The sequence below is a fragment of the Camelus bactrianus genome, chromosome 6 (assembly GCF_048773025.1).
Source record: "Camelus bactrianus isolate YW-2024 breed Bactrian camel chromosome 6, ASM4877302v1, whole genome shotgun sequence".
NCBI classification, from domain to species: Eukaryota; Metazoa; Chordata; class Mammalia; order Artiodactyla; family Camelidae; genus Camelus; species Camelus bactrianus.
In genome coordinates, this window is record NC_133544.1 from 32,840,395 (window position 1) to 32,863,007 (window position 22,613).

The following is a 22,613-nucleotide window of genomic DNA, read 5'->3' on the forward strand; positions in this document are numbered from 1 at the left end:
TCTGACATCCCCTAGATACACAAGCCTCTTGGGATTCCCTATCTCCTGGAAGTCCCCTCCTCTCTTCCCCTTCTGGGTGGTGGCCCACCCCTCTCCCTTGCCAAAGCCTCTGGAAGGTGCCCTGCCATGAGGGACTCCCAGTCCCTTCTGATTATGCCAAAACTCTGCCCAAATAAAGCTCATTACCCGCTACTGCCACCTTGTGGTCATATCTTTTCCTTGAGCAGCCCCCCAAATCCTTGAGCTCACTACAAGTGGCCGAGGATGGGATTCTGGTGATGATCAAGGAATTGGCCATGGGGTCTATCTAACTAGTCAGCAGGACAGTCAACTGGCAAATGGCTCCTGGACAGCCTTAAATGGCTGGGTTTCAACACTGGAACGCAGCAGTGTCAGGGTAGAACAGCATTGCTCTGTGTGGAATTACACTGTCTTTTCCAGACTCCCCTGCAACACCTCAGCCAGGCCACGTGGCAGTGCCAGTACTGGCGTGAACCCACCCCTTGGGGCTGACTTTTGGGGTGAGAGGTGCTGAGCTGTCCAGCGAAGGAAGTCAGCCTGCTTGCCTGGGTCCCACTAGGCAGGTGCTGGGTGTTGGAAGATTGTGGGTCTGAACAGAAAAAGGGGAGGAGTGCCAGCCTCAGGCCAAAGTGTCTTCCTCAACCCCAGAACGAGCTCTAGTGGGTGGAGCTCCCTGTGGCCCTGGCCAGTGATTTGGGGGTACTCGCAGAGGAAGTCCCTGTCCCTGGGGACCACTGCAAACAAGCCGATCAGGCAGAGACATCAGGCCAAGGCAAGTCTAAGGGGCCTTAGGAGTGGCGCCTTGGCTGTTGTGACACTGGATTATGCTGCTGCAAGGTCAGCAGTCTGGCCCCTTCCTGGAGGGATACAGAGATCCCAACCCGTGGGCTATGCCAGCAACTGTTACTCAGAGTGACTAAAGGCAAGGAAGTTGACATTCCTGTCCCTCCCAAGCAGAGTAGGGGCATTCCTAGTAAAATGACAGCACAGCCCTTTTATGCTGTATCTGCAATCTTGCAAATCAGGGTATTCAGTTTCATTTCTGATGAATGAAAATTCAAAGAACTTAATATCCTGAATAAAGTAGCAGTATTTATTGAGCACTTTATATATACTTTATACACCAGACACTGACTTATATACTTTATCTCATTTAAATCTTGATCAAGTCTCAGGAGAGAACCTACTGTATGAGGAAAATGAGGTGAGTTTACTCACTCCAGTTCAGTTAATGGGACAGAGCTGGACTGGAGTTCCAGATTCTGAGATCTTACCCATTACTATCTTCCCAAATACTCTGTTCACATAAATCACTTCAAAGAATTATCCTGAGAACAAGAATTTGAGGCCGCAGGGGTCAGAGTAACAGGGAGAATCACACTGTTGCTTTAAGAGAAATTCACCCCGTCTTGGAAGGTGATTGGTGAAGAGGCCGTGAACTCAGCTCCGGCCGCCTTACCTGGCACCCTACCAGTTGCTGTTCCACCACCTGCTGCATGTCTGCGTTTAATGTTTCCGGCTCGAATGCCACGTTGGCCTGGTGCAGCCACAGCTCCAGCTTGGCCACCTGGGTCTTGCAGACATGGAGGACTTCCGCCGGCCCGGGCCTAGGTTTCTCCACTGTGGCCTCAAAAGCTCCTTGCTTGTCAGAAAAGCCCACAGCTTCAGCCCTGACAGGAGGCGTGGCACCCTATGATAAATCCAAAGATAATCCAGCGGTGAAAAGCCAGGAGTTCTAAATGTTTAGATTCGGACTGGCAAAGATCTGTGAACTTACAGTATTTCCCCAGTTAAAAGAAACAAATATATATATGGGCAGAAGAGGTAAGAAAGAAAGAAGAGAAAAATGCACCTCCATGGGCATAGCAATGATCACGTGACCTGGCGCCCCAGGTTTCCAAGCAGCAGATCTGCAGGTACACAGGTACAGGGTTCCTGGGCGCAGAGGACGCAAACGGGCTTGTCGTTCATTAAACGGCCCCAGGAGACAGGTGAGTATGAGCGAGAGGGTGTGCGTGTGGGTGTGTGTCTGAAACAGTTCAGCGAACTGGCTGCTGTTTAAAGTTGCGTGACACATGATTAAGCAATGCTTACATTGCTGTGCGCTCTGTTCAAACAGGAAAAAAAAAAGATCTTTACACATTGGCTGGAATATAAGGAAATATGCCTCATACTTTTAACTTAACATCTCAAGTAGTTAGATTATAAGATATTTTGGCTTTCTTTCCCCTGATATACATGCTGTTACTTATCTCAACTTCTCCCTACTAAAAATAGCTTTGAGTTACAAGCTTCAGGGGAGTAGTTTGGAAATTTTTCTCCTATTCTTCAGAGAGAATCTCTAAAAATACTTTTCACCTTCTAGATATTCAAATATTATTGAGTTAAGGACTAGATGCTTATAGTACATAGTAAAAAGAAAATATGATGTGTGCCATGTGTACTTTTTTTTTTAACTTAAGTATAGTCAGTTTCAATGTGTCAGTTTCTGGTGTACAGCACAATCTCCCAGTCATGCATATACATACATATATTCGTTTTCATGTTCTTTTTCACTAAAGGCCATTACAAGATATTGAACACAGTTCCTTGTGCTATACAGAAGAAATTTTTAAAATCTATTTTTATATATAGTGGCTAAAATTTGAAAATCTCGAACTCCCAAATTTATCCCTTTCCACCCTCTTTGCCCCCATAACCATAAGATTGTTTACTACGTCTGCAATCTGTTTTGTAGATGAGTTCTTAGAAAACCCTAAAAACTCTGCACAAAAACTACTAGAGCTGATAAAAGAATTTGGCAAGTTAGCAGGATACCAGATTAACATACAGAAATCAGTTGCATTTCTTCACATTAACAATGACATAGCAGGAAAAGAAAGTAAACAATTCCTTTTAAAATGGCATCCAAAACAAAATTTAGGAATAAACCGAACCAAGGAGGTGAAAGACTTATACATGGAGAACTACAAAACACTGATTAAGGAAACTAAAGATGACTTAAAGAAATGGAAAGATATTCCATGCTCTTGGATTGGAAGAATCAATATTGTTAAAATGGCCATACTGCCCAAGGCAATCTACAGATTTAATGCAATCCCTATCAAATTACCCAGGACACTTTTCATTTTTTCTTTTTTTTTGGGGGGGGGGGTAATTAGAGTTATTTATTTATTTAATTAATGGAGGTACTAGGGATTGAACCCAGGACCTCGTGCATGCTTGGTCCTGAGCTATAACTTGAGCTATAACTTTCCCCCAGGACAATTTTCACAGAACTAGAACAAATAATCCTAAAATTAATATGGAATCACAAAAGACCCAGAATTGCCAAAATAATATTGAAAAAAAGAACAAAGCTCGAGGAATAACCCTCAGACTTCAGACAATACTAAAGAGCTACAGTAATCAAAACAGCATGGTATTGGCATAAAAACAAACATATGGATCAATGGAACAGAATAAAGAGCCCAGAAATAAATCCACAGACCTATAGTCAATTAATTTTTGACAAAGGAGGCAAGAATATACAGTGATGTATACTTCTTATATTGAAACAACTGGGCTTGCTTATCCGTCCAGTAGAAAAATTTCTCCCAGATACCAAGTGAAGACTATTCAAGTAAATATACAATAGATATTTTCAATTTGCAGGCAAAAGATGAATTGATGCAGAGATATTTTTGCTTCCCACATCCTTTTCCAGAATGGTGAGAGTATTTTCAACCCTTCTAGAGGCATTTCTTTAGGAGTAAGGATTTGTGTTTTGCTCTACAAAATCACTGATCTCAATATATATTTTACTCACTCTATGATGAAATACAGTGTTTTCCATATAAGACTTCGCTATCTACATGTTAGCATCTAATAAGGCACAATTTTGGCCAAGTGAGAAATGGGAGTTGCTCACAAATATATACCTTAACTCAACTCAAAGTCACATTTCCTAATGTTTGTGAAAGTTGGTTTAAACATAGAACTTTCCATACAACAGAAGCCGACAAAATTGGCAAGTGGTAACAAAAACATGCAGGGTATGAAAATACCAGCCATTTTCACACACACTGATGAGGACTGGGAAAGCTCTTTTGGCAGAAGGGTCTCTGAGTTGCACTCATTCCGTACTTGTTCCCCTGACCCTCTATTAACTTCACATATGTTTGCTCTTTTCTGCCAAAACGCTGTTTCTCCCCACCTTCATCAGTATCTTCTTCAAGAAATCACCTTCCTAAGGGTCTTCCTTTGCCTTGTGTTCTCTGTTCATACACAGTTAGGTCTCTACTTAGATTTCACCTGTTTCAATTTTCTTTTTTAATCCTGATCTTTAGAAAGGGAACAGATATGTGATTTTACTGCCAGGCACCAATTTCTGATCATCTGAGTAACTGTTTTCTACTTTTCAGATACTGCTATATCTTAGTGGCAAAGATTCGGGGATCCTTTTTGGTCACCTGAGATAACAATCTGTTAATACTGATTCATTCATTAGCTAATTAATCTGCAAAAACCTTATTTATTCCGCCTTTCTTATTTATTCAAAAACATTCTTTGAGCATCTGTATCTCCAACACACATTTAAAAAATGACAATACTGAGTTTCTTTCTCATTAACTCACTCAATTAATGAGGAAATAAGGAAGCTGGATAACTAATCTCATTTTTATTTGTTAGTTATTCAAGCCTGAAAAGAATCCAAAGGTGACTGAAGAAAAAAAGATTATTTGCAACCGTAGAACTTCAATAGCTGAAGGTGGCCTGGGGAACGTGCCAGGAATCAGTTCACTCACTTCTTCTTATAGTAAGAGAAACCCAAATGCATTTAACATTTAATCAGTTCACACACCTCCCATCCCACTGCTTCTGAGCTCAGGCCCAGACATAAATTAGTTCCCCAAGGTCACACAGCTCTGTGACCTTGTAATTCTGAGTCCATAGTTTTTTCCACAGTAGCACCCCTGCTCAATATCTTCTCCAAATGATAACCCCAAATTCTAAAAGCAGAAATTATTTAAATGAAAGTTTTATGATTGTACATTTTGGAGGGCTAAAAAAGTGTGACCACTAGTATTTCCCGTTAAAGACAAGCATGTCATCTGTAAAGCATTAATGTAAATTGATAATGCCCAACCTTTTATCAGGCCCTAGAGCTGGGCCACTGTGCTAAGACCATCTCATACTTCACACAAGTCCATTGTTCCTGTGTACAGAGGAAGAAACTGAGGCTGGAAGAGGATATTCAAACTGCCTATGGCCACAAAGTAAAACCAGGATTCAACCTCTGATTTCATTATGCCTTAGCGTTTACAAGTCCACATTCTTGACATAATTTTGTCAACCTTCTGGCATCCAAGTTAGCCTCATAGTTAGCGAATGTCAATACTGCTTGATTTCTGCATAACACATCGCTGATCTAAGTTACAAGATCCAGTTAAAATGCAAATGAATTTTCTGGCTGCGGCTGTATTTCATGCCAAGATACCAACCCTTTAAACAATCTACCACCAATGCTACAAACATCTGCACATCCTGCTCCTCCTTTTGATAAAATGCAAAACTGCCTGGCTAAAGTATCCTATCTAATTGCACTGGTACAAATACTAAATATGCCGCTGGGATGGTATGGTGGCGGCTTACTGTGTGATGCCAAAACTACCTTGGTTTCACACCTTTAAATACTAAATATCCAAATTAGGAAGGCACATTGGAATAGTCTGGCTTTGTCTCCTTACTCCTCTACTTACCAGTTGTACTTTTCCTCCCTGAGTTTTGATTTCCTCATTTGTAAACGTATGGCAGGCATTAACCTACCTTATTTAATCTGAGGATTAGACAGCAAATACAAATGCCTTTTATATAATGGGCAGTTAATCAGTAATAGCTCTCCACTTTCATCACGCCCGTAAGTTATATCCACGGAAGAAGGAAGTAGGTGTTATTGAAAAGGCTGGTTCACCCTGACAAGTGGTGAGCGAGTAAAAAAATCTTGAATTGCTCTGTGCCGTGCTGACTCTCGATGTAAATATCTGATGGCAAATCTCCCAGTTTCCCAGCCTGGCAGCACATATGAAGATGTCGAAGTTCACAAAGAATTCTTGGTTTGCAACAGAAAATATTGCAAAACACAGAGAGCTGGTCATCTCGGGGGCTAGTCTGGGTATCACCGACAGGGACTTACCTCTTCTGTTGGGTTGGGGCTCAGGGAAAATTCGGGACCCTGCTCAGTGTTTGGTGAGTCTGGTGCAAGAATCTGTGCCATGGAACTATCACATATGCTTATTTTTCCAGCTGCCTCCTGTAAAAAAAAAGAACCAGGGGTCCAGAAAAGTTCCTGCCCTGCTGCCACACAAGTTAGTCTTCCTGCATCTGCTCATTTTATAAATCATCTGCTTGCAAAAATGTCCAGAGAAGTCAGGTGTATTTAGGAAAAAGTTTGTTCATTAGGGAAAAAAAATCCACTTACTCACATTTGTCTTCATTTGTAGACTGAAAGGCTCTAAGGCTCTGTAGTTAATGAGGAACATACAAGGAATCTAGAGAATTATGTATTTAAATGGATTATTATGAGAATTAAAATTAAATAAGATTATATGATAAAGGTCATATTCCCGATAAATGGGAGGAAAGATGAATTTTTAAAATTTGGGAACAACTATGCAGGCATTTCATGAAAAATATAACTAAATCCTTGTCTCACTACTAACAGTGAATTCTAATTATATCTAATATTTAGATGCAAAAGTTGTAACATAAAAATTCTTGAAAAAAATATGAGTGAATCTACTAATCTAGGAGTGGGGAGGGACTTTTAAAGCATGACAATAAAGGAAAAAATGTTAGTATTAACAATGTAAATAAAATAACACACACCACAAAAGACACCACAATCTAAGTTAAAAAAGAAATAGACTGGGATGACATCTTGCAAAGTGTTAATATCCTTAATATATTAAGTATTCTTATAAGTCAGTAACCCCTCTGTAGAAAAAGTCAAATGGCATGAACAAGTAATTCATTAAAGAAGAATACAAAAGCCAATAAACACCTAAAGAGATATTCTACATTCTTATGTATGTAAGACAATTTAAGCCACTGGCTAGGTTTGGCTGAGATTGAAAATATCCAGTATCAGCTTGGAATCAGGAAAGAGGCACTTTTATGCATTCCTGGTAGGAATGCCAGGAATCCCTCTTGAGGACAGTTTGAGGGCAGTTTTTAAATGGATGTATACTTTTTTTGGAGGGGCAGGTAATTAGGTTTATTTATTTATTTGTTTATTTGTTTTTAATGGAGGTGCTGGGGATTGAACCGAGGACCTTCTGCTTGCTAAGAACACACTTTACCACTGAGCTATATCCTCCCCCCGGATGTACACTTTGATCCAGCACTCTCACATATTAGCTTAATCAAGGTTGAACAATGGGAAAATGAAATGTACACAAATAATTAACACAGTACAGTAGGAAAAGTTTGGATGTCACAACGGACCAATCTTGGTTGCGCTATTTACAAGCTGCGAGATCTTGGACAAGTTAACCTGGACTCTCAGAGCCTCACTTACTTCATCTTCAAAGTGGGAATATAACCCACCTCACTCATTCCTATGATTATTAAACAAGAAAACATATACAAAGCACCTCATAGTTCCTAACAAAACGTTACTTTTTATTGTCCTGAAAATAGTAACTGCTACTAGAAAGGTATAAACCAAGAACCAAAGGTGAAGCTTACATAAACTGGACAGGTAGGTTGGGATCATGAAGTCTGGAATGCCAGGCTAAGAAGATAGCATTTTATTCAGTGGATAATCAGAATCCAGGAAAGACTGGAGCTTAGCATGAATTGTTTCAGGAAAAGCAATCAGTTAATACTGTATAGAGATATAAATGACTGGAGGTTATGAACACACTTAGAAGGCTACTCCCAAAGTCTAGGGAAGATGTTAACAAATTGCCTGGAACAGGATGATGACAAAAACAATGGGAGGAGAAGAAGGATCTGATGATTGACATCACTTGGCCACTGATTGGACATGAAAGGTAAGACAAATGAGGTACCTAAGATGACTCTGAAGTTTGTCTTAGACTGAGAATTAGTGATGCCATTAACAGACACGGAGAGATTAGAAGGAAGAGCAAGCTTTGAAGGAAAATTGGGTTTGAGATGAAGAGAATACATCCAAAAGGAAAAATATATATATCTGGAGGGTAGAAATGCGGAACAGATTAACGGGAAAGACAAGACTCGAGATTTGATTTGGAATCCCTGGCAAAGAGGTTACTGCCAAACCTATGAGAGGACCAGGGAGAAATCACCATAAGAGAACGTAGAGAAGAAAGAAGAGGAGGAAACTCTGGGGGAATGCCTACTGTCACAGAAACAGGGCAAGAGAAGGAGACAGAAGAGGGGCTGCAGGTAGATGAGACAAGAAAGTGTAGAATTGGGAAAGCCAAAGGAACATTGCATTTCAAGAAGGAAGAGGTGTTTAGTGCTGGAGAGATCAAGAAAGGTTAGGACTAATAAAAGGGCACTAAATTGACACCCAGAAGTCAAGGGCAGTTTAAGTATAGTCATGGGCAAAATCCTGGTTACAAAGGGGGCCAAGAAAGAGGAGCGCCAAGTAAAGATATGTAGCTATAAATCAAAGAGGAAGCACCATGTAATTATCCTGGAAGCAGGATCAAGAAAGTCAGTGCATTAATGTAGCATACTGGGCCCAGGACAGGACATCAAAACGTAGAAGATAAAGATGCCCAGCATTACCTGAACAATGGTTCCAGAGGACGAGGATGCTCTATCTTCCTCCATGTCCTTGTCATGTTTCCAGAGTAAAGATGGAGACCCAGAAGACGGTTCTGCTTTCTTATCTCCACTCTAATACAGCAATCAACTGATTAGCAAAGGGAAGTGATTTCCTACCATCCTTCTCACCTCCTATGTAAGACTCAGTTTACCAGGTGGCAGAATGGTAGCCCTTAATCCCACCCCTCCCCCTGTCTGTCATCGATTTCTCTGGCTAACTACATCATAGGAGTCCAAAAGTGGTTGCTATTCCTATAGCCCCCCAAATAGTCTTAAAAGTTGGGGGTCAGCTCATGTCACACGAAGGGGAGCTTTCAAACAGTGCTTTAGGAATATGATCTGCTTTGGTAAATGTCACCTTAAAGGCTATGAACATGTATTTTTTGATTGTAGTCAAAGACAACAACCCATGTGATAAACATATCAGCTCAGAGGCAAAAACGGGTCTCAGACTTGTACCGAAATGCAGCCCTTTTTTTTTTGGCCCCGGTACCTCCTCCATTCTCACAATTCTCTCCACCGTGAAGGGGCATAATCAGATTACACAGCTGTCTGGTGGTCAGAGTCTAGAGTACACCTCACTCCTCCTTGTCCTACAGCTCAGTCCCGCGGTGTCCTAGTGGTGACTAAAGGACAACAGGCTGTTCTTTGTGACGCAGGGCTACAGAGCAGTCCACAGAACGAGCCAAGAGAACGCCTGGTGGTTACGTGTGAGACGTAAAAACTGGAAACCGCTGCTGTCTCCTTCCTTGTGGCACACGACCCGTTGTAACTTTAGTTTTTAAAGTGTGAAGTGGAAATTGATATCAGAAAAGACAGCTGGTAATAAAGGTCTCATTCAGCCAGCTCTGAGGGAGAAGTAAGGACAAGGAGTAGGGGTAGCTGCTAACACAATTCTTTGTGTCCTTGGCAATGCTGTCTTAGACTAAAAAAGTACTTGAAGCATGGAAAAAGAAAGTTTATAAAGCACACCTGGAGTGCCAAGCAAACGACAGACTTTCAAAACTCCCGAGAAAGTACTCAGAACTCAGGATACGACAAAGAACTTCATCTCCTGCCTTACATCAACAAGTGTGTCTGAATTACATTTAGCCCACTCTGGCCTGAAGTAGGTTTTGACGCACTTAAACCACCTTAATAACGTAAGACAACTACTTCAATCACCCTTATAAAATACCCATATTAAATTTTTTAAAATCCTCATGTTTCCATTCATTTGAAGATCTTCTCATTGACCTTTTTGGAGATTTCGGTTCTAACGAACTTGAACAAGAAAATCATGTTCCTTACTTCACTCTTCAGGGAGCTCTCTTCTGCTTCTTCCTCCACTGCCGGCAGGAAGGACATGGAACCTTTTCTGTTCAGCTGAAAGGCACAGCACAAAGACATGCAGCCAGGTGGCTGATCACCGCTGCCAGGATCCCGGCCTGGCCGCGTTATTACGTAGCTCATTCTTTTTACATTCTTGACCCAAAATGTCCTCCCACACAAGTAGCCTCTGGGTCCAGCAACTTTCAGCTCATCCAGCCGAATATCACGACTCGGTCAAACCTGAGATCCCTTTCACATGTGCTGCTCTCTGTGCCCCCTCATCAAACAATTCAAGAATGTGATTCCTTGATGTGGATTCAGAGCGGGCTTAGGGAGGTCGGGGCCCACTTCTGAGTTTGCAGTGGGCTGACTGTTTAGTAGGAAGAGACTTCAAAGGGCGGCTGCCACCCACCTACCCATGGGATTTCACAAGCAGCTTTTTAAGTAACTTGGGCAGAAGAATTCTGGGTTGAGTCCAGAACAGACATGCCCTGAGGATTAATATTCACTAGTGAATAATTTCAGCTGAAGTACTTCCACTTTTAAAAATTCCTTTACCTTATGCCATAGACATAGAGGCCACAGGTTTTGCAGGTGAAAAATACTACCAATTAAAAGCCCATGTGGAATGTGGGACCAGCATGAACCTGAAGCCACACCCACCTTCCACTCAGGAGCCTCCCTCTCAGCTGCGCCGTCCTCCTCCGGTGCTCCGGCTGCCAGCATCTCTGTTTCTGATTCCTGCTGTTCTTGCTGTAAGTGCTGGTGAAGGTTCAGTATGGCTGCCTTCAAGTCTACCAACAGGTCTTCTTTTTTCTGGTTCAAGCTCAGAATCTGCTTTTCCATATCTTCGATTTCTCCCTGTGCAGAAAAAGTGTGCGTTGCTTTGGGATGTCCATGACCTTTGCCACAGGAGCCGGCTTCATTTGGTACCAGGGATGAAGATTTTTCTGTGCTGTGTGGTCTGCACAGCCAGGAGTTAGTCTCTCCATCCTGGCTGGGAAGGGTTTGTAAGCTCCCTTACAGGATGCCTCAGCCTCACCTGATACCTTGATCATTTTTTCTTCTACAGACAGAGAAACTCATCATGTTTCCACCTGTAAGTGAGAGTTCTGAAGTCCAGAGAAAGAAGGTGATTTTTCCAGGGCTGCAGTGGTGACAGAGCACACACCTGGACTTCTAACACCCAGTCCCCATGGCTCCTCGGCTACTGCTCATGTCCTGACACCAATATCCCGATTCTGTCTGAAGTTAAACTTCTTGTGATTGTTTTGGGAAATGATAACTTAAGTAAATCTGAATTGGCTTTGGTGTATTTCCCTTTGCAGTAAACACTCAACTTCAGAGGTACAGTGTCTCCCAACAGATGTAATACTACAGCCATTAGAATAACACTTAGAGACACAGACTAGTCTGCAGAGCCAGCAGCATTATGGTGGCAGAGAAGGGCTCAGAGCAGCCATTCTCTAAGTGCCATCTGCAGGGGGTCACACTCCATGAGGTCAAGATCATTTTCATAATACTCAAGTGTTACCTGCCTTTCTCACTGTGTTGACATTTTTCACTGTGTGAGGTCACAAAAGCAGTGGTGGGTAAAACTCCTGACACCTTATATGAATCAAAACAGGGATATCAACTGTATTAGTAGTGACTAGACGCTTCACTTAAGAATATCCTTGATAAAGCACAAGTATTTTTTATATTCTGTATGACAACATGGGAAGAATGTATAAAGCACTTCTGCAGTTCACCAAAGTATGATGATGGTTGAGGAAGAGCTCTCATATAATTAAGTTTCAAGCCAACCTATTAATTTTTTTTTCATAGAACACTATTTCTACTTGAAAAAAGACAGCTATTAAACTATACATACATACATATACACACATATATAATGATTTTTCTGAAGAGGTAGATGTTAATATTAATACATTTATAAATATTAATAAAATTTAATATCAGCTACTGAAATGTGTCACCATTTGGAGGATATACATAGCTAGTCAAACAATATTTTCCAAATGATCAAGCATGATGTTATACAATCACGCATGGCTGGAGATCCATTCCAAGTACAAGACAGACCAAGGGATTTTAATGTAAGAGTATGAAAAGTTCACTGACATGGCTTCAGATTCCATTTAACAATGAACCTGTGAGTAATATCTACTGGCTGGAGTGTAGTGTAGTTTCAAAGGATGTCCATAATTATTTAAAAGGGTTATTAAAGTAATCCGCCCTATCCTTGCATGTATCTTTGAGAGGTTGGATTATCTTTATATACTTCAAACAGAACTACGTATCTCAATAGACTGAATGCAGAAGCACATGAGAATCTCTCCTAGTAGCCAGATAGACTAATGAGATTTGCAAAAACAAAAAGCGATGTCACTCTTCCCACTACATTTTGTTTGGGAAGATATAATTTCTTGCACCAAAATTTTCTTGCTATTAATATGTAATGGGTTTACTCTTGTCATTTTAAAATAAACTCAACAAATATATTTACATTTCTGAGTTTTAATATAAACAAAAGCTTTTTGGAGTCCTGGAATTTTTTAACGTAAAGGGAAACTTGACACTTTCAAAATACTGAAATATTTAATACATTGAGTCTGTCTTATTGAGTCCACCACCTGATAGCTGTGTCATCTTGGACCCCTTTGTACTTCACCTTAGACGCTGAGAAATTTGCCCTACATCTCACAGCTAGAAAGTGGTGTAACCTGGCTTTGAGTACCATAGCAATTGCTGGCCTACATCCACTTAATGGCAGGAAAAAAAGCAGTTCTCTACAATCCTTGGCCTGCAACTAGATTTCTTCATTATAGAAATGATGATTCAAAAACAAAGATTAAAAAAACCCATAGCAAGAGAGGGTTAACGTGCAAACCACTGGACCTGAGTCCACAGGACATTGTTAATTATGGCATATGGAAAGACTGCTTAGTATATGCAACTGTTTATTACAACAGCATTCAGAGTCTTTACCTCTAAAGCCCAGCCTGTCTGACCCCCATGCTAGAAAATTAGCCAAAAGTCAGGTTGTCCAAAAACCGTATGTTACATCAGCTTCTTTGGTACCAGGGCAAATTCAGGCCAAACGGCACCAAGTTGAGGCTAAAGACACTTGAAAGGACTTCCATTATGATAATTATATAATTACCTATTTTTATGAAGTAAAAATGGAAAGTAAACACGTGCATAAAATACCTCAATTAGAAGAGAGAGACAGGAAATGCACCATATCATCACAAAGGCCTCTAGGCACCACTGGCTTACAAAGTGACTGTTGAATGAACTGCGGGACAAATGAATGGAAGAAACATACCTGGACTTGTGGCAGGCTGGCAGCTTGGTCTGGTGACATATGTTCCTGGGAGAATTCAGCTGAATAATTATTTAAGATCTGTTTCAATTTTTCTATTTCTTCATCACATTCGCTAGTCTGTTTCATGACTATCTATAAAATAACCCCCCAAAGAAGAATCTTTGTTACAATCCAAGGCCTAGATCAATGGGCTACTGCTAACATCTGTCCTTATCACAAGTTCCAATCAATTACAGCAAATACGCACCACATAGATTCCAATAGGAAATGGTAGCCTAAATAGAGAACAATGTTTGCAAAGCTGGCACCCGACCTTGCTCTACCTGATGCCAGAGCGCCTTGTGCAGTGCTCGGAATACAGATCTAATCACACATACTTTTGCTCCTAAGTATTTCCAGACTCTTGGGCTTATCCTGGGAGCATCTGATAGCATGTTAACATAAAGCTGCCAAGTTTTATGAAATTACTGGTATGTCACATACACCATTTTAATACATATTCCATGTGGGGCTTTCCTCACAGAAAGGTGACATCCCTGATTCAGGATGGAACGGGCATGTGATTTGAGAAATGTGGATTTTCCCGGTCCAGACACATCCTTACCTGGTACCTCTTGGGATCTGTGATACACATTTTATAGTAAAAGACTGAGGTTTGAAAGCAGTCAAGAGTTGGTAGAATAAGACAAAACCAGAACAATACCTGGGATCTAGGGTTAAGAGAGTAGCAGAACTTGAACCTACTTGTGTGCTGAGATAATCCACGTGTAATGAAAGATAAAGAAATGGACTTCAAAAGAAAATCTAGATATTTCCCTGGTATGCTTCACAATGAAGCAAAATGCCTTTTGAAACTACGAAGTTTCTGGCCAACACAGAATTCTTCCTTGTATTTTCTTTAATATTTAACTATAATTTTAGCTGCAGGCTGGAAATGAATAACTACGTTCACTGTGCACACCTGCTCCCCAGCCATCAATAATGAGCTACATCCCACTACTCCCACCAAAAGTAATTTGTCTTATTCTCCACAACGAGGGCACTTAACAATACCTAAAGCAGGAATTCAAAGAAATGTACCATATTCTAATGATTTTCATTACCACTGGCTTACTGAGCTTTGCAGTATCTGAGATGACATCCGATTTCCACTAACACAATACGATGGAAAATTTTAGTAGCACAGTTTGATACCTAACTTGGCACAAAATCTAATTTCCTCTCTATTTCCCCTCTTTCATCTTGTGAGGGAGTCACTTTAAAGCATAGTTAGGACTGTTATTCTCCTTTCCTGACCAGGAGACCAATAAAGCACAAAAAAGATTAAAAATAATAGGTCAAATTTCCTATCTTTCTGTTTTTCTTCCCTTTATATTATTAAAAAATAGTACATTGAGTGCCAGATCTTTTTTTCTCCCTGTGGACGTTAGGAAATGACATCAGCTGATCAGTAGTCAGGCCAGAAACTACGTGAACTAAGACTCAAACCAGAGATGACAATATTCTCCAATCTTAGGAGCACAGAGTGACCACCAAAAGTGAATGAAATGTAAGAGGGAGAAAGAGATAGCAGTTTTCTTCCCATAACCAGGTGATGGGCAGGAGGAGGAAAAATAACCTGTCCTCCTAGCCTGACCCATTTAATCAAAAAAAAGGAGGCAGGACAGGGGTGACTACCAAGAGGGCCGAGAAGCCTGGGACTCTTTCAGTAACTTTCTTTTCTTGTAAGAGTAGTTGTTGATGTAGGAATACAAACCAAAATAAAATATGATTTCTAGTTAATGATAATTCCTGACTTGAGACAGATTAATCAAAATGTAAGAATAAAAAAAAATCCCTGAGCTAGAAGATGTCAGAAGCAAGAGACCCCAAAATGGAGAATAAATACTAGAAACTCAACTTCTTTTCTTATTTGAACACGAATTAATCTCAACACCAGTTAACTCTGGTCCTTTAGCAAGTCACCTAACCTTTGGACATTAGTCTCCTAATGTGGAAAAATAAAGACGGCAAAGTGCCTATTCTACCTGTATCGTGTTGGTAATAAAACGAAATGATTAATGGGAAAGCAGCTGAGATGTATAAAGAGATTATTGTGGGTCTGTCAGCTTCAGGAGACTGCAAATGCACACTGTTCAGGGTTGAATCTCTTCCCACAGCATTTCACCCATGTAGATCTTTGATTATTATAGACTGAATTAAATAGACCATAACTACACTTTAATGTCTTCAACCAGGACAAAGGTAAGAGAAAAATCACTTTGGCCCCATTTGAGCAATAAGACACTCTCTTATACCAAATGTCACCTCCTGGATAGTAATACTAGAAGAGACCAAAAAAAAAAAAAAAAAAAAAAAAAACCAACACCGGTAGCATCTTACTTTGTCATGGGAATGTGATCAACCCAACCGTTAAAACAGAAAACACAACCAGCTTTTGCTGAACACTTTCATCCAATAGGTTGGCCATCACCACAAACTACTCACCTTTAATAACTCATTTTGCTCCTGCGTCACATTTTCCAACAGTTTTACACCTTGTGAAAGCTGATTTGTCCTCTGAAACACAGGCAGAGGTTTCATTCCTGTCTGGGGCAACCTCAGCTCCACTTGGTAAGACAGTATTTCAGCAATGGTTTTCTTCATGGGACGTATATTTCCCAGTATGACCTTAATGATATTAGATAAACATGGTACATAAATGGGGAAAAAAGGCCACTTCCTAAATCTATTTCAAATTAAACTTTAGTCTTTAATCTACAGTTTTGATTTTTAAAAAAGTTCTTTAGCTCAGGTTGAAAAAAATTAAGGTATTACTTGCAACCCAGTAGTTAAAAGTCTCAGAGAAGAATGCCTGGGGCAACAGTCACCTCCCGCACATTATGCATCTAGACAACCCTGTCCTTCTTTCTCTCCCTCCCACCCGTCTCTGTAGAGCTGCCGTTTGGCTTTGTGTGTCACCCTCAGACAGCGAGCTATGCAAAAGCAGGTACGGCTTCCTGTTAACTTTCATGGCAACTGCACCCAGCACAGGGCTCTCCACACAGCAGGCCCTCCAAAAATGCTTACTGAATTGAACAGAATGGCCTGGCCAAATTTCATAAGTCCCAAAAACGTACTCATACTTTGCTTTAATGACATCCGATCAACGGAAACCTGGATTTACATTATGAATAAATTAGAGGAGAGTATTCAAGTTACTAAGTACTTCGTATATAGTATTTCATTTAATCTTCACACCCACCCTAGAAGGTAGGTATTATGACTTGCTGTTCACAGGTAAGGAAACTGGGTTCACAAAAGTCAGAAGACCCAAGTGAGGGCAGACTATAACAGGCAGGGTTGGGATTAGAACCCCGGGCTGCCTGACCCCAAAGCCCATGCTCTTAACTGTAGGCTAAATAGTATACAACATTTATATGCTGTTTAGCATGTCTCAGCTCCTATGCTAGGGGCTCTACATACATTATAATTCTCCAACATAATCACTGCAATACCAATGTACAGATATGAAAGCGAATCCATGAAATGCTAACCAATCACTCAAAGGCACACAGCCAGCAAGCAGGACAGTTTCCTGACTTGGAGGCTTAAGCTCTTGGACTATTAAACATCTGGGTTTGACTTGAAGGAAACACTATCAAATTTTGAAATTTTAGAAATTAAATGAAAAAATAGCCTAAAGGGAAAATTATTTTTATATAAATAGCACTGCAAATGGTTTAAAATGATATTTATAGTCATTCATATCTACTTCTCAACTTTATTTTGCTATTCCTTTAGCAAGACCGAATACTTTATGTCACATCATATTTTTTAAACGTATTTCTTTTTTTTTAAATTGAAGTATGGTTGGTTTAAATGCTGTGTTAATTTCTAGTATACAGCATAGTGATTCAGTTATACATACATATATTACATATATATTCCTTTTCATATTCTTTTTCATTATAAACTATTACAAGTTATTGAAGTTAGTTCCCTGTGCTATGGAGTAGGACCTTGTTGTTTATCTATTTTAGATATGATAGTATCTGCAAATCCTGAACTCCCAATTTATCTCTCCCCACCCCCTTTCCCCTCTGGTAACCACAAGTTTGTTTTCTATGTCTGTGAGTCTGTTTCTGTTTTGCAAATAAGTTCATTTGTCTCACTTTTTTAGATTCCACATATGAGTGGTATTATATGGTATTTTTCTTTCTCTTCTTGGCTTGCTTCACTTACTATGACAATCTCCAGGTCCATCCATGTTGCTGCAAATGGTATTACACCACAGCTTCTTTATCCAATCATCTGTTGATGGACATTCAGGTTGCTTCTGTGTCTTGGCTATTGTAAATAGTGCTGCTATCAACATTGGGGGGTATATATATCTTTTTGAATTAGAGTTTCCTCCTAATATACACCCAGGAGTGAGATTGCTGGATCATGTGGTGAGTCTATTTTCAGTCTTTTAAGGAATTTCCATACTGTTTTCCATAATGGCTGCACCAAACTACATTCCCACCAACAGTGTAGGAAGGTTCCCTTTTCTCCACACCCTCTCCAGTATATATTGTTTGTGGACTTTGGAATGATGGTCATTCTGACCAGTGTGAGGTGATATCTCACTGCAGTTTTGATTTGCATTTCTCTGATAATTAGTGATAATGAGCATTTTTTCATGTGCCTATTGGCCACCTGTATAATCTTTTTTTCTCCCCCTTAATGGAGGCACTAAGGATTAAACCCAGCACATCAAGCATGCACTTTACCACTGAGCTATACCCCACACCCTAATATCTTTTTTTCACATCATATTATAAGATATTTTAAAATAAGCATAGTAAGTATTAAGAGAAAATATTTTTAATGATGATCCATGCTTACCTCCCCATGCTTAAGATGTTCTTCAGGTGAAAAGTCAAATATTTCTTTTGATAACAGGATAGCTTTGATTTTTGAAACTCTTTTCTCCATTGATTTTACTTCCGTTTCAATGGCAACCACATCCTAGAATTTCACAAACAAAAAAACACACTCAGATATATGTTGTATGTTAATAACCTGTATAAAACACAATTTATTCTCATTTATTCTATGCTCGTATTTAATCCAAATGTGTTTGCCACTTCTATCTCTTAAGAACTAACCAAGTGCTACACAGATAATATGGATTGTTTTCAATAAAAATGTTATTCTATTAGTAATAGCATACTGTACTACAAAGCACTGCTTATACCTTGTTGAGTTAAATATCCTCATAGGGCCAATTTTCAATTATTTATGCTATGAGAACGAAAGCAGTATGCATTTGAACCAATTTTTAAGTAAATTCTCAATTATCTACAAACTCTTTAGATTTATCTTTGGAATGTGTTTAAACACTTGAATGCAATGGGTCTAACATTGAAAAACTTCCCACTACTTTAAGTAAAATGCTAAAGTCACTCTTGGGAAACAAACACACAAGGAGCTGGAAAATTGCCAGATTTTCTTGCCAGTTCCCTAACAATCTGTTGCCATGTGGAGAGTCACTAAACAACCTTAATACCTACTCAGATTAATTTAGACAGTCAATCATTTGTGTAGTGGTTATTCTCCTATCAATGTCAACTTCTAGAATGTGGCCAAGAATCTTAAAGTGAAAATGCTGCAATTTGTGCTATTAAATCTACATATTTAAGAATATGTGCTTTAAAACCTACCCACTGAAGTCCACCTACACTGTAAGAGGGCCTTCAGATCTTTTGAGCTTAATGCAGATAAACTGAAGCAAAAATAACATATATTTAATATTGAAAGGAATAGAAAAACTTCCATAGAAATAGACTAAGGGTTTCAAATTATAGCAATTTGGAGCCATTCAATATAGGACAAACATAACTATATAAGCAAATGAAGCAGTAAGTATAGTAACTCATAGTGATATCTTCAAATTATGAGAAGTTCAATTATATTGAAATTATTTTCTGCACTTTATATTTAAAGAAAGTATATAAAGGTATACAATGTATCTTAGAGTAACTTCAAGCAAAAGTTGCAGAAGCATTTAACGATTTTGGAAAAAGCTTCAATAACCAAGAATATTTAACAAGTATGAGTCCCTGAAATTAAGTAAGTATGGCGCTGGGAATGTAACTAAGAAATAAAAGGTAAATAATTAAGACTAACTGCACCTGCCTTTGCTGTGTGTCTCCATCTTCAAATAAATACCTTACACGTTTCAAGCTAAAATAAATAAAATAATTTAAAAATCCAGTGGCTGGTATATAGCAGAACCTCAACAAATATTTGCTATTGGTGAATGAAGACTTGGGAAGTTATCTGCTTTAACTCCTTCTTTGCTAATCTGTGCTTTAAAATCAATAATATCTCTTCTCTGACAGAGAAAACACTGAGCTTATTTGATCAGGATTCTTCCCTTTAAATAGACCACTTCTGGACTGAGAGTGGGGATATAAATTTTTGTTGTAGTTGCACTACAGGTTGCAAAGTAAAGTAAGATATAATTCAAGGAATAACATAAGTGCAAAATGTGCCAGATCAATGTGTCTTCATATAATTAGGAGCTGATTAGCAGTATAACTCTAATTTACTAAATGAACTATAAACTCAGAATAAGAAGCCACATCTATATAGAGCCAACTTACATCAGCCATTCGCTGAATCTGTGGAAGGCTTTCCATGATTTTTTGCTGTAAAGCTGCTACTTGATGACTTAACTCTTGAACAGACTGTGCTAAATCATCTGTTTCAAAAATTATGGACAAGTCTTCTAGATCCGTGAAAACTGAATGTAACACATTGTGCTTTTGTTCTGAATCTTCCAAAGCCATCTAGATAATGGGAAATATGGGGAAAAAGACAGAAACATCAAGATACTGGAACAAGTGGGTTAAAATTTTAATCAGAGAAAATTCTGTAACTACGTATGGGGAACATGTTAACTAGACTTATTGTGGGTGATCATTTTGCAATACATACAAGTATTGAATCATTCTGTTGTACACCTGAAACTAATAAATGTATGTGCATTATATCTTAATCAAAAAATTTAAACCAGGAAATTTGAATTTTGCAACATTTCCAACTCCTGTTCATTTCCAGTTTCATAATAAAACACTGAACATTGTCTCTTGTCAATGGCAACAGATGACTATAGAGTCTCTACCTCATTCTGATGGGCTTGCAGCAGCTACTTCACACCATATAACCCTGCTCCTCCAGCCATGGTTAACAGGGTCAGAAACACTTGACCTGCAGTCCATCCCCCTGAATTTTGGAATTAGGGCCAAGAAAGCCATTCAGTTGGCAGGACTTGTAATGTTGGGAACATGGATTTGGGAGAAATAGATAAATGAAGTGGGGACGAGAAATGAAGAGGTAGTCCTGTGGCTTGCCAGTCCTGGTGCCAGTGTCGTCCTTGGTCTTACCACACAGAGCCACTGACTCCCATGATACATCTCTACAGCTTCAGCTGACTTGAATAATCTGATACCAAAAGAGCTTTATCTGACAAAACCAATTAAACTGAAAAATATCCCTTTTTAGAATTTCTTAGATACTCTTCCTTATAATATTTCTTTTTCTTTTAATAATTATAATTATTAACTTTCAAGCTTAAAATTTCAAAATATTTCAGCCACCTATGAGAAATGTTCAACTCACTAATGTAGTCTTCAGGTAATTAAAAGAAAATCACTGATATGAGAGAACATTTACTTATGCAACTAGAACTCTAGTCTTAAGTCTAAAATGGATCAGGTTATTCAGGATTTTATATTGATCTTATTCAAAACTTTAGCAGGAGAAAGCTTTAAGGAAAATAGAACTTAAAACCAAAGCTTTTTCCAATAATCCTATTTACAGTAACAGCAAGGAAAAAAAAAAAACCCATAAAATACTCAGGAATAAATTCAACATTTTACATTAAAGAGAAATTAAATAAGATGAAAATAAATAGAGAGATACATCATGTTCCTGGATTGGAACAGTCAATGTGGTTAAGATGTAAATTCTTGCCAAAGTCATCAAGATGTAATATAACCCTACTCAAAATTCCAGCAGACCTCTGCATAGATATTGACAAGTTGATTCTAAAATGTACATGGAAATGCAAAAGACCCAGGTTACCCAAAAGAAATTTGAAAAAGAAGGACTAAGTTGTATAATTTCTGCTACCTGATATCAAGATTCACAATAAAGCTGTAGTAATCAAGACTGTGTCATATTGGTAAAAGAACAAAGATCAATGGAACAGAAGAGAGAGCCCAGATATAGACTCAGACATGAGAGGTCAATTGGTTTTCAACAAAGCACCGAAGTAATACAACAGTGAGTCTTTTCAAACATGATGCTAGAACAACTGGATATTCCCATAGGAAAAAAGTGAACCTTGATTCTTGCTTCATACACATACAAAAATTAACTTAAAATGGATTATAGACCTAACATAAGTGTTAAAACTATAAAAATTTCTAGAAGAAAAGATAGGAGGAAATCTTTGTAACCTTGGGTTAGATAATGATTTTTCAGATACAACACAAAAGTACAATCCATAAAAGAAAAATATTGATAAGTCAGATCTCATCAAATTAAAAACATTTGCTCTCTGAAAGACAATATTGAGAGAATGAAAAGACAAGCCACAAGCTAGGAGAAAATATTTGTAAATCACATATCTGATAAAGGACTATATTTTAGAATATTTTATAAATAACTCATATAATTCAATGGTAAGAAGACAAATACCCAGTTAATAAATGGGCAAAAAAAAAAAAAACAACAGACATTTCACAAAGGAAGTGTATAAATGTCAAATAAGCATATGAATAAACACTCAAATAAGCACACGAATAAATGTTCAAATACATAAATCATTAATCATTGGAGAAATGCCACTTAAACCATAAAGAAATACCACTACATGTCACTAGAGTGGCTAAAATTTAAGACAGATAATATCAACTACTGGTAAGAATGTGGAGTAATTATTCCTCACACTGCCAATGGGAATGAAAAATGGTAGTCATTTTGGAAAACAATTTGGCGGTTTCACATGTAGTTAAATACCATAAGAGCCAGCAATATACTCCTAGGTATTCACCAAATGGAATGATGTGAAAGCATACGTCCACACAGAGATTTGCAAATGAATGTTCATAGCAGC

At 38.8% G+C, this 22,613-nt stretch overlaps 1 protein-coding gene across 12 annotated transcripts in view; it reads right to left on the bottom strand.

Moving 5' to 3' along the window:
- SYNE2 (spectrin repeat containing nuclear envelope protein 2) overlaps nt 1–22,613 on the bottom strand; it is a 288,295-nt gene that overhangs the window by 86,372 nt on the left and 179,310 nt on the right. For 11 of the 12 annotated variants that reach the window (XM_074365411.1, XM_074365410.1, XM_074365419.1 and 8 more), the window contains exons 58-66: nt 20,095–20,280; nt 18,332–18,454; nt 15,950–16,132; nt 13,463–13,594; nt 10,795–10,992; nt 10,111–10,185; nt 8,782–8,892; nt 6,197–6,313; nt 1,481–1,711 (exon numbers count right to left, since the gene is read on the bottom strand). In XM_074365411.1, the coding sequence (XP_074221512.1) occupies nt 1,481–1,711; nt 6,197–6,313; nt 8,782–8,892; nt 10,111–10,185; nt 10,795–10,992; nt 13,463–13,594; nt 15,950–16,132; nt 18,332–18,454; nt 20,095–20,280 (1,356 nt within the window). Of the gene's footprint in view, nt 1–1,480; nt 1,712–1,873; nt 2,114–6,196; nt 6,314–8,781; nt 8,893–10,110; nt 10,186–10,794; nt 10,993–13,462; nt 13,595–15,949; nt 16,133–18,331; nt 18,455–20,094; nt 20,281–22,613 lie in introns of those variants that run through there. The other variant, XM_074365420.1, reaches the window with a different exon arrangement.